General features: G+C 28.6%; 1 protein-coding gene across 1 annotated transcript in view; it reads left to right on the top strand.

Annotated features, from left to right (window-relative positions):
• LOC140044698 (HEAT repeat-containing protein 6-like) overlaps positions 1–9,010 on the top strand; it is a 51,050-nt gene extending 42,040 nt beyond the window's left edge. The window contains exons 21-22 of the mRNA XM_072089327.1: positions 6,584–6,734; positions 7,533–9,010. Of these exons, the coding sequence (XP_071945428.1) occupies positions 6,584–6,734; positions 7,533–7,690 (309 nt within the window). The 3' untranslated portion in view covers positions 7,691–9,010. The remainder of the gene's footprint in view (positions 1–6,583; positions 6,735–7,532) is intronic.
• Positions 9,011–13,141: the final 4,131 nt, after the last annotated feature.

Genomic DNA, 13,141 nt, shown 5'->3' with positions numbered 1-13,141 from the left:
CAGTATCCCTAGTGCAAATACAGTTAGTTCGTTGACTTGATTTTCACATAAATCCTGTTTTGTTTTTAGCATTAATGAAACCATTAGTATTTTATTAATTGAACATTGCGATTTGGTTCTAAGTAGTAGCAGATATCGTAGACCGACTTGTTTATTTCTGCCGCAATTTGTTCCGTGAAGACGACTACAGTATTGATTGTGAACTTTACGCAAGAGTTTAGTACGTTAGATGATTTCTCTAGGTGTTTCCAAAGTTCAGCGTGTTCCTCTCGTGAGTTGTGAATTACGTTAATGGAACGTAACTGTAGAAATAGCACAATTGCTGATGGCTCTTTGTTAGAAATTTACTTTTAAATGTTTTGCGATTTAAGTGTTTTGTTGGCGATAAGATTTATTTCAAATTGTATGATGTTGTAATTCGATAGCTTTTTTTTCCCTTCAAACTTTTTAAATAAAATATGCTAAGATTTATCGCAACTTTGTTTAATAATTTTCAGAAACAAAATAAAGCACAAAAAATTATTTTTTTAATCAATTTTTCAGACAAAGGAATCATGTTGTCCAAAAACTTGTAGAAGGCTCTAAACTTCTTCAGACTGTTTTACTTCTAATAGCTTTTTACTTATTGTACTGTATTTATACTACTCAATTGTAAAAGTACAACAAAAATATATATATATATATATATATATATATATATATATATATATATTATATTTTTGTTGTACTGAGTCTCGGTTGGGGCGACTTTTTCTCATTCTCACAGATTTCCTCATCTTTATCGTTTCAAATTAATTAATTAAATTTCAGTATATTACCGGGCGGTTTAGAATTAATGTTCTATGCCTGATTTGTTTATATATATAAAAGTATCTCTTCGGAGATCCCGCCTCGTGAATAAAAATACTGTAAGATGAGGGCGTATCAATTTGATCTCTGGGGCGCGTGCGTACAACTGAGGACTAGTGCTGTTCCGCCGTACCACGCCGAGAATGTTAAAGAGTCGCTATCCAATCGAGTTCGAACAATACCATGAAAGCCCTAGTGGTCTAATGGTTAGGACATCTGCATATCAAGCAGGCGGTCCGAGTTCGAGTCTCGGTTGGGGCGACTTTTTCTCATTCTCACAGATTTCCTCATCTTTATCGTTTCAAATTAATTAATTAAATTTCAGTATATTACCGGGCGGTTTAGAATTAATGTTCTATGCCTGATTTGTTTATATATATATATATATATATATTTATTTCAACAATATAAATGCTGAATCATTATTCACATTGATTTAAAGTAATATAATTTCACAATTTCTCTAATATCACCCTTGAAAATCCAGTATTCTGGTAATGGCTCACATATTTCCTGTACAGAATTTGCATTGGATCAATCATTATATTTATAATAGCCCAAATACACATTTTGTGAAAGCCGTTTACCCATTTAATGGGAAACGGTTTTTATATAAAATTGTTAATATAACATGGAGTAATGATAATTTATTTTTTGACAGTACAGTATAACCAAAAATGAGTTTATATTTTTCCACATGTGTAATATAATATATTTTGTTAAATTGTAATTTTCATTTTTCCTGAGGCACCTTGACATATTATAAAAATAAAAAATGTGCCATTGTTCTAGATGTTTTATAGTCTCCGAATATTATACAGAATCCATTTTAGCAGGATTGATTAAAACCAAAAATTATATAATACAATTTATTCATTAATTTGAGTTAATAATTGCCAAAGGCTGTTGGGATGAGTCTGGACACTTAAGTCTTGTCGCCCGTATGTTGTTTTTATTGCTTAAAAAGTAGGCCTAAAACATTAATATTTTCCTTATTTTCAATGTTTGTTTCCCCTTGATATCTGGATTTATATTATACGTTATATATAGGTCAATTTTTATTAATTGATCCCAATTTGGTTCTAAAGTAGTAACAATTATTGAAAACAAATGTTTACTTCTACAGAAAATTGCATGAATTATGGCAGATTATTTCTGTATCTTTAAAAATCAATGTTTTCGCCCTGTAAGTTGTAAATTTACTGTAATGGAACATCAGTAAGTTATAATTTTATGGATTCATATCCTTATTTTGAGACTCTCTTAGAAATGTCAGTGGTTAATACCTCTAGATTGTTTTCTTTTTAGTTGGATCAACCAGGCTGTTTATTGTACAACATGTGCTTTGTATTCCTATAGTTATTACATTTTAATTTCACCTATTTCAATTAACTTTTTTTATATGAATAATTAATAATAAATTATTTGAAACAAGGTTGTGTATACCACTGCAGATTAATATTAATATTTAATATAGTAATTAATATATTGATTAATATAAACAATCCACTTCAAGTAAATGGCCACGCTACCATGTGCTTACAGGCTCACAAGATTAATCTGTTTAAGCTGCTAATATTACTTTGATTTGTCTGATTATATAAAAATTTAAATTATTATAATTAAATTTTTTAGATAATTTCATATTTCTAATTTAGGTTAACTTAAGATTCTTGAATTCCTCTAGTGGAGGATAATAATAATAATAATTTAAAAAAAAGAATTCCACTAGTGATGTTGACTCCATGGCCTCTTGTGGTAGTGTGTTCCAAAGAAGGATGATATCTGGAAAGAACATACCATTCTACAAACATAATATAGATTAAAGCTCAGGTACAGGCATGAATTTTAAATATAATATCTGGTTAATTGTACATAAATCAAATATTTGTAATAGAAATCAAGACTAAAATACATAAATTTCCCAAATATGGTCAAATACAAGATTTTGCAAAATTCTGCCATAAAAACCGGGAAGACTTTTTTTTAGTAGGTAGTTTAACCAAATGTAATCACATGTCTGGTGACTCCCTAGAAGGTAAAAAAGAATGATGGATATACGGTGGATATCTTTTGCTATAGCATGAAAATAAAAATCCAAAGTTGAATAAAAATACCAGAAATGTAATATTCAAGTTATATTACCTATATTTAGTCATCTGATAACATTTTTTACCACACCGTTTATTTTTCATAGCTTTTTAAAATGCCTTTCTATTTACAAAATTTGTGTACAAAAGAATAGAGATTTTACTGTGTAATATGAACTATCCCCCCACTGATAAGAAAGTGCTTATTTTCAACAAGCTTGTGTAACACAAATAAAATCCCCAAAATTATGAAACATAGTGGAAACTATAGATTGATAATTATTGGAATGTATGATCAATAGAAATGTTTTGCCCGCACCTGGCCTTTAAAGTTTAATGGGGTTATATATAAGAGTGAGTGAGTGGCCGAGCGGTTAAGACAGTGGAACCGTAATCATGTAGCCATAACATCGGCAGGGGTTCGAGGCTCACGCACTCCATGGTTCTGGTGGTAGAACGAGTCTTCTTGGATAAGGACTATAAACCGTAGGTCCAGTGTACACAACTTGCTCGTGTGCACTTTAAAGAACCTAGTACATCTTTCGAGACGAGTAGGGGGTACCCCGGTGTAGTAGACATCACAGCCACTGGTCACCAACTGGGCCCTCTGGGAGATCAGTCTTTGACTGAAGAGGTCACCCAGTATAAAGATAAAACAAACAAATATTACAAATTGTATTCACTATATTGATATGTAATAGCAAAATAATAAATAAGGTAATAATGGTCTAAAACGTTTATAAATACGATATTAAGCTATTTTGTGTACTTTGATATTTTTGAGTGAAAAGTTAGATCGAAATGCTCAAAATAGTCTAAAACGTCTCCAAATGCGATTTGAAGCTATTAAGCACTTTGGTGTTTTTATGTTAACAAGTTTTTTCGAAAACGTCTCCAAATGTGACATTGTAGTAGTACTGTAGTAGTTTGTTTTTTTTAAATCACATATAAAAAAAATAGGAGTTCACTATTAAAAGTATGCCATTATTATTATATTGTCTTGAGATTTGTCTTTAATGAATTGCTTGAAGTCTTGTTTCAGTTTGGGATCCTCCTTTGGGTATATCCCAGTTTACAGACATTCCTTCAAGGCACTTAATTATAAAGTGAATTAATTAAACACTGTATTCATTTCGTTTTAATTGTAATAGTAAAATTTGTATAAATCATTTGTTCATCTGTCAACACATGCGTAATATTAAATCATTATTTATTCCAAGACAACATATAAATGGTCATTGAAAAGTAAATTTTTTCTTCACCATTTAAAGTTCCTGTAAAGAAATATGCATTTCTAAAATATTTGTAGAAAGAAAAAAAATATCAATATTTTAAACTAAGTTGTTATTCAAAACATTTTTTTTTAAATGAATTTTGTTACCTAAATTTATTATTTTTTAATCGGAAGGAATCTCAATGATTGATGCTGCCTCGTTATTTTGAAATCCATCAATCAAATAATCTAACTAATCTTAGGTGCAATTTTTCTTTACAAACATTTCATTTACTTCGAACCAGTACAGTGATTTTATCTACTTGTCGTTCAGTAGTTCCGCAATTAGACCAATAAAATGACATTAATTATATTAATTAATGGTAAGGTACTATTAGAGGAATGTACTTGTGAATGTCCACCAGAACATTTGACATCATTATTTCTAATGAACAAAAATTCATTCAGAGTTATACTTGTAATTGATGTTATCAAGTATATTATGTTTCATACATAGTAAAATATTATATCATTTTAAAGTTTAAGCAGCTAATAAAGACATTGACGACAAAACCCCACCCTTTAAACAGGTTCAAGAATGTTATCAAAAATTGCCAAAACATTCACATCCTACTAAACTCTGAGTTTTAACAACAACTCAAAAAAGGACACATTATATTTTGTTTATATAAAGAATGCTTTCAATTATTTTATAAACATGTTACTAAGCAAACTTAGGACTAATTTTATTTTTTTTTTATTTTGCAATGAATTTTCTCCATGTATTTATATGGCCATTGATTGATTGATCAATGATAGATGCTGCCTAATGTGTTGTATTTTGTGCAGAACGGCTGTGAAATTTTAGGACTGTTGAAGATTGGTTTTAAAAGCCATTGATTAACTGTCAACTAAAATCCAATACCATGTTTCTTAGAAACTCTAAAATAACAGATACATACAGTATAAAACATTCATGGTAAATAAATGGTAAATCACCTTAGTGCAAAACACAGACTTAATATCAAAAGTCTAGACTTCAAACAATAATGTTTTGATGTTCTCAGAATGTTGAGTGCCATATGAGTTATTGACTGAATAACGCATCTTATTTGAATAGGCATTTCTATTAACTGCATCAAATGATTTTCATCCAGTGGCACTTCATTATCAGTGGTAAGGATATATACAGTATCCAAAATGAACACCACACAAAGCAGACAATACATTAAAAGCTATTAAGACTATTTAAAAAGTTACAAATATTAAATAAAATGTTATTAAAAAATACATCAATATTAAAAATAAAAGCTGTACACCATAAAATTGCTGCATTCTTTAAAGCTTCAACTTATCAGAAATAAGTTTTTTGTCACATACAGTAGTATTATGCAAAATATATCATTATTTTTTTTATGTCATTTGAACATTATTATTAATGTTTTATACAAAATAAGTGTTTTTGTCACATATTAATACAAAATATATCATTATTTTTTTGTTTCATTTGAAAATTATGATTAAAATCATGTTTTATCAAAAATAAGTGTTTTTATCACATATTATATACAAAATATATCATTATTTTTTTCTGTCATTTGAACATTATGATTAACATTAATCATGTGTAGCTATCAAAATCCTCTTTGTTACTGTCATTACCAATGATACTTCATCTACCATTCCTCTCTGATGTATATTTATCATACTCAAGGTACCTTCAACATCGTTTTAATACCTCTTGTTCGATTCATATTGTATGTCTTTACTCGTTATGTCACCCGTCAAATTTCAATGAGAATTACCTTTGCAATGTGGAATATTCATGTAGATCTGATATTGATAGATGAGTTTGCACGTCGCTCATTCAGCAAACTGCTCACCCGGTAATTTAAAACCTTTATCATTTTAAAACTACCGTATTAGCATCAAACACAGTTTCTTAGGCATGTTATCTATCTGAAAATTAGAATGTGGGATTACTTTGTCAAATGCAAGATCCCAAGGAAAAAAAAACATACATAACATACAGAGAAAAAAAATGTGAAAAAGCCAAGTGTTCAAATGGCCAGCAAACTTAAGTTTAAGTACCTGACTCACAAGCAGCTAGCTTGAGTTTAAGCAACAGATGCAGGTGTATGCAAAAACTTAAGTTTCAGCAGCCAATTTGAGTTTAAGCAGCTAACTTGAGTTTAAGAAACAGACTCAAGTTTAAGCAGCCAACTTGAGTTTAAGCAGGCTCAAGTTTAAGCAGCCAACTTGAGATTCAGCAAACAGACTCAAGCTTAAGCAACTGATTCAAGTTCAAACAGCCAAATTGAGTTTAAGCTAGTTCTATTTTGAACTAGTTTTTTTCTACTCATCTTTATTGTTTAACCAGTTTGTTTTAATTTTGTATTCAAGATTTTGTATGTATTTTATATATTTACAGCTTTGTCAAACCCTGTGTCATCTCTGCAGTCTGTTGAAGTTTGAAGATATACAAGGTTTGGAACAAGTATGGAAGGCCAATGAGGTCAAATTAGAAACCTATATGAGCAAATACAAAAAGTTCATTATGATTTCAGTAGATGACAGTAAAGGTAAAATTGTTTGATGATTTTATATTTCATATTTACATTAAAATGGAACATTTACATTTATGGTGCAGCACCTCGCACAACATTTGACACCTTTTTCATATAAACCCAATTTTTCTTTAACTAAACCAAGGTCTCCTATGAATTTAATATTAAAATTACTGAAATTTTAGAAGTATTAAATGAAATTGTATACAAGCAAAATGGTAGGTTAAATTCATATATACCTTTGACATTTAAATACACTATTACATAATATTATTTATTAAGGAAAATATATTGTTGGCATATTAGATACTAAGATATTACATATCTGTCTCAATGTCCATAGCTCTTTACAAGAATTATGCTTTTTTTATACCAATGTTGAGTGCATGACTTGACTGGAATAATAATACTAAAATGCTATTTTTGCACATATTAGAACCACAAGCCATGTTCATGTGTTTAACTGCATATCATTGTGTTAACTGCATCATTGTGTTAACTGCATATCATTGTGTTAACTGCATATCATTGTGTTAACTGCATATCATTGTGTTAACTGTATATAATTGTGTTAACTGCATATCATTGTGTTAACTGCATATAATTGTGTTAACTGCATATCATTGTGTTAACTGCATATCATTGTGTTAACTGTATATAATTGTGTTAACTGTATATAATTGTGTTAAATGCATATCATTGTGTTAAATGCATATAATTGTGTTAACTGCATATCATTGTGTTAACTGCGTATCATTGTGTTAACTTTAGGAACAGCAATAATAATTATTACTATCATTACTACTATTATAGGAGTGTGCCTACAGTGTGCCCTAAAACATCTTGATCAACTTCTAACCAGATGTGCGGACGACAATGAAGAAACCCACCAACTTTCCATCCAATATCTTCGCAAACAGTTATCGATAGAAGAGGAGCCGTCTGAGTATCCTATATGTAACAGCACTTAGCTAAAGTAAATTATAAATCATTATTCATCATACAAACACTGGATGATGTCCTGACTAATGTTCTCTGTCGTCAAGTTCACTGGCCGATTATTGGCACCATTACAAAGTAATAGAATATGTTGGTAAGTCTTTTACAATTCCTAGTACATGATAATAACCAGTTTTAATGCAATATTGTCAAATAATCAGTTGAATACAAACAAAATATGAGTAGTTATTAATGGACGCAACATAAAACGATACTATTGCTGTATTTTTACTTAATCTCAAGTACATTTAATGAATTATACATCATTTGATATGCTGACTTAAAAACATTACTTTACTTTTTTTTTACATTTTTTTTTAAATGTTTATTACCATAAATTACTAGTTTTCAAATTGGATTACATGAAATATAACACCTACGCTGTACTACTACAAACTGCCGTTGAAAAAAAGAGCAACAATAAATATAATGCACTTCGCTTGGTAACTCAAAACAATGTGTTGTCGTAAATACAATGTGACTTGTCCTTAGCACAGAAATGCAGCAAACTGATTGGTTAATCATTAATACCAACATGTCAACTCTTGTGCTTATTCCAATCCATGTGCACATTCATCAGTGATTCTTTGTGAAATCAGAGAAATTTCCAATTTGTTAGCAATGGATTTGGCACAAAAAATGTTTGTCGAAAACCAGGTCTTTTGCTTGATTTTCAATATATGCATTACAATATTTTGAATCCAAAGAAATGTAAAATGCTATGAAAATAATAATTAGTTTGATAAAAACCTTAATATCTGCCTACACTATCAAACTTTATATGACAACAAAATGTGATGTACTCATATAATATGAACATGGTGATGTAATATCACTACCATATTTGGGTACATTACACTTTATTTGTCAAAATAGTAGTAGTAGTGTAGGCAGATCTTTATACTGCTATAAGAAATTATAAGAGGTACAACTTTGGGTTTAACCTGTAATATTTATGGGTTTATGGTGAGTTGAAACTTATTATTTTCTTGTTTCTTTCTGGTGATGTTAATGTGCATTGTTTCAGTGGTCGAAAATATCATAAAATGGGTTTTTAAATTTACATTCCAAGCAGATTGAATGCTTTTAGAAATAGGGACACTTTAATTGTACCAAAATGAATTTAACTATCTGCTTCTACGATGAAGATAAAGTAAAAATGTTTATGAAAGATATTATTATTATAACTGATTTATTTATTAAAATAACATTGGCTGCTTTATAATTCTAATTTGGTATAACTTAGTTGTAATAAAGAACAAAAGTTATGTTAAAGTGCTGCAGTTCAATTTTGTTATAATATACACATTTTCCAGATTTGTGGACACAATCAACTAGTTGCAAAGTTTTTAATACAATAACAGGCTATGAAGCTTTGCTCATTTGACAGAAATATGAAAGTAAATAGAAAAGAAAGAAATAATATATCTATAAATAACTGATAAAACACCTAAAATGTGTTTACATCATTTATTTAATGTTTAAAAAAAAATCATTTTTACTTTTTACAATTTCAAATATTATATGTATTTTTATTTCATTTATTTTCTTCATCAACAAAACAAAACAATGAAAAAGAGACAAAATAGCTTGCGCTAATCAGGGTCTCCACTTTCACACTAAAAATTACAATCATAAAAAACTCAACAATAAACCAAAAATATACATACGTATTACATATATACATTTTTTTTAAGACTTAAGGGCTTAGTATATATTATTAATTTCTGACAATACTTTTCTGGTTCTTATTTCTTTTTTTAGTGAGAAAATCACTAACATTTTAGAATACATGGGAACAGTTGGTTTTGTCGTCTTAATGAAATTTATTGAACATTTTAAAATGAACCACATATTCACATTCTCTCATACAGGCTACTCATTCAGTTCATTATATAAAATTGATAAAATGAAATATACTTTTAATCGGTTATTATAGTCATATTAAAACCTAAATGTAAAAAAAAAACATGTACTTAAATTGTTTACGATGCTTAGGAAATAGTGACCCTTTAATTGTACCAAAATGAATCTATGATGAAGATAAAGTAGAAATCTTTATGAAAAATATTATTATTTTAACTGATTTATTTATTAAAAAGGCATTGCTTTATAATTGAAGTAAATATGTTAAATCTGGAAGCGTTTTATCAAGTAATATCGCTATGAAATATATCCATTATACATACATTAAAAATTTTTTAGATTTTTAGAATGATGAAGTCAATTTAATTAAATTACTTCGTAAGTATTACTATGAAAAAAATAATTAATAGATTAAATCTACCAACGTAGTAAATGCAGGTCATTTGCGAAGTAGCGGCTCGGAAAAGATATAGACGGCATTAACATAAAGGGTTTTAAATGAGTAATTAGATAAAATTGTTTTTATTATGTATTAACCATTGTGTTTAATTAATTGATTGATTGATTAGCTTAGTAATGTATTTTGCCTAATAATGAATGGAGAAACCGGAAGTTTATCAGTTGAATTATCGATTAATTGATGTATTGATTGATCGATGTACTTAGTGGTGTGTTTTGCGTTTTAATGAATGGAAAAACCGGACATAAGTTTTTCTTCTTTTTTTTAAAGTTATTTTATCATTTGAATTATGGATTGATTGTTTTTTGATTGATTGGACGATATACTTAGTTGTGTGTTTTACCTTTTAAATGAATGGAGAAACCGGACATAAGTTTTTTATTCTTTTAAGTTATTTTATCATTTGAATTATGGATTGATTTTTGTTTTGTTTTTTAATGATTGATATACTTAGTGGTGTGTTTTGCCTTTTAACGAATGGAGAAACCGGACATAAGTTTTAATCTTTTTTTCAAAAGTTATTTTATCATTTGAATTATGGATTGATTGGTTTTTTAATGATTGATATTCTTAGTGGTGTGTTTTGCCTTTTAATGAATGGAGAAACCGGCATGAGTTTTTCTTCTTTTTTCAAAAGTTATTTTATCATTTGAATTATGGATTGATTTTTGTTTTGTTTTTTAATGATTGATATAATTAGTGGTGTGTTTTGCCTTTTAACGAATGGAGAAACCGGACATGAGTTTTAATCTTTTTTTCAAAAGTTATTTTATCATTTGAATTATGGATTGATTTTTGTTTTGTTTTTTAATGATTGATATACTTAGTGGTGTGTTTTGCCTTTTAACGAATGGAGAAACCGGACATAAGTTTTAATCTTTTTTTCAAAAGTTATTTTATCATTTGAATTATGGATTGATTGGTTTTTTAATGATTGATATTCTTAGTGGTGTGTTTTGCCTTTTAATGAATGGAGAAACCGGCATGAGTTTTTCTTCTTTTTTCAAAAGTTATTTTATCATTTGAATTATGGATTGATTTTTGTTTTGTTTTTTAATGATTGATATAATTAGTGGTGTGTTTTGCCTTTTAACGAATGGAGAAACCGGACATGAGTTTTAATCTTTTTTTCAAAAGTTATTTTATCATTTGAATTATGGATTGATTTTTGTTTTGTTTTTTAATGATTGATATACTTAGTGGTGTGTTTTGCCTTTTAACGAATGGAGAAACCGGACATAAGTTTTAATCTTTTTTTCAAAAGTTATTTTATCATTTGAATTATGGATTGATTGGTTTTTTAATGATTGATATTCTTAGTGGTGTGTTTTGCCTTTTAATGAATGGAGAAACCGGCATGAGTTTTTCTTCTTTTTTCAAAAGTTATTTTATCATTTGAATTATGGATTGATTTTTGTTTTGTTTTTTAATGATTGATATAATTAGTGGTGTGTTTTGCCTTTTAACGAATGGAGAAACCGGACATGAGTTTTAATCTTTTTTTCAAAAGTTATTTTATCATTGGAATTATGGATTGATTTTTGTTTTGTTTTTTAATGATTGATATACTTAGTGGTGTGTTTTGCCTTTTAACGAATGGAGAAACCGGACATAAGTTTTAATCTTTTTTTCAAAAGTTATTTTATCATTTGAATTATGGATTGATTGGTTTTTTAATGATTGATATACTAGTGATGTGATTTGCGTTTTAATGAATGGAGAAACCCTACAGAAGTTTTACTCTTTTTTAAAAAAGTTATTTTATCATTTGAATTATGGATTAATTGTTTTTTTGATTGATTGATTGATTGATAGATATAATTAGTGGTGTGTTTTGCCTTTTAATGAATGGAGAAACCGGACATGAGTTTTTCTTCTTTTTTCAAAAGCTATTTTATCATTTGAAATTATCGATTAATTGTTTTTTAATTGATGATATCAGTTTTTAACATTTTTCACAAGTTATGTTTCCTATGTTTACTTATTAGGCCTAATGAATAGATAAACCGGAAATGAGTTTGTTTTTAGTTAATTTATCAGTTGAATTATCGATTGATTGATTGATTGATTGATTGGTGATTATTTTATTCAAGATAACAATTGCGATGTACGGTAAATACCGTAAAAGCATGAGAACTCCTTAAGTTTTCGATCTTATCTAAGTTATCTGTGGTCAAATATTCTGATTGATTTACTGTTTGCTTTATTTGACATTGATGAGCCTTCTGTAATCCGTGTTTAATTCAATTCAAACTGATTACCGTGGTTGCGAGATTAATTAATTCGCGATTGTTCCTAGTGTATGCTGACGGAAATAAAACGTGTTTTGCCGTTTGTAACGCAAACATACGTTGCAAAAACGCGTTCCATGATTTTGAGGCGTCTTATGATATAAAATGTAAGGAACATATAACTATACTTTCTTTTAAACTTCCTACGCTAAAATCGTTAAAAAAGATAAATATTATGCTTTGTCTACACTATCTAACTAGTTTGACCAAAAAAAAGTGTGTTGTGCCTAAATATGGTAGTGATATGCCAAATAATATGGTAGTGGTAGGCCTATGACACCATCATGTCCATATGTAAGCACATCATATATTTTTGTCACATAAAGTTTGATCGTGTAGACAGAGCTTTAGTTTGTCTAATGTTGTGTAAGGACAACATGTGTAAATACACCATTGACAGAATACAGAGATTGACAACATTGTACATTGAACAACATATCACGGAACTAAGGTTTGACAAAAATAGAAGTTTGGTAGAAAAGATTTAAGAAAATGAATCTAAACGAGGTCGATCTCTTGATTATTACCGGATTTGTTAGATCTTCTCTGCAATATTTTTATACCTTTTTCAGCATAAATGATTCCCTCATCCACTTTAACGGAAATTCTGCATAATTCCGTGTATTTTTCTCAGTATTTTTTATTTCGTTACTTAAAGTGACGCCTTTATATAAACAAAATACAATATGTTATGTGTCAAGTACAACACTATTACTGTATCGTATATCTTTAAAATCGCGAATAGAAAATATTAAAGTGTGAATTACGGTTTTTTTTGTATCGTAGTGATGACGTGAATAATTCAA

The sequence above is a fragment of the Antedon mediterranea genome, chromosome 3 (genome assembly GCF_964355755.1).
Source record: "Antedon mediterranea chromosome 3, ecAntMedi1.1, whole genome shotgun sequence".
Classification (NCBI taxonomy): Eukaryota; Metazoa; Echinodermata; class Crinoidea; order Comatulida; family Antedonidae; genus Antedon; species Antedon mediterranea.
Note: the sequence above shows the minus strand (reverse complement) of the source record. Positions and strands in the feature narration are given on the sequence as shown.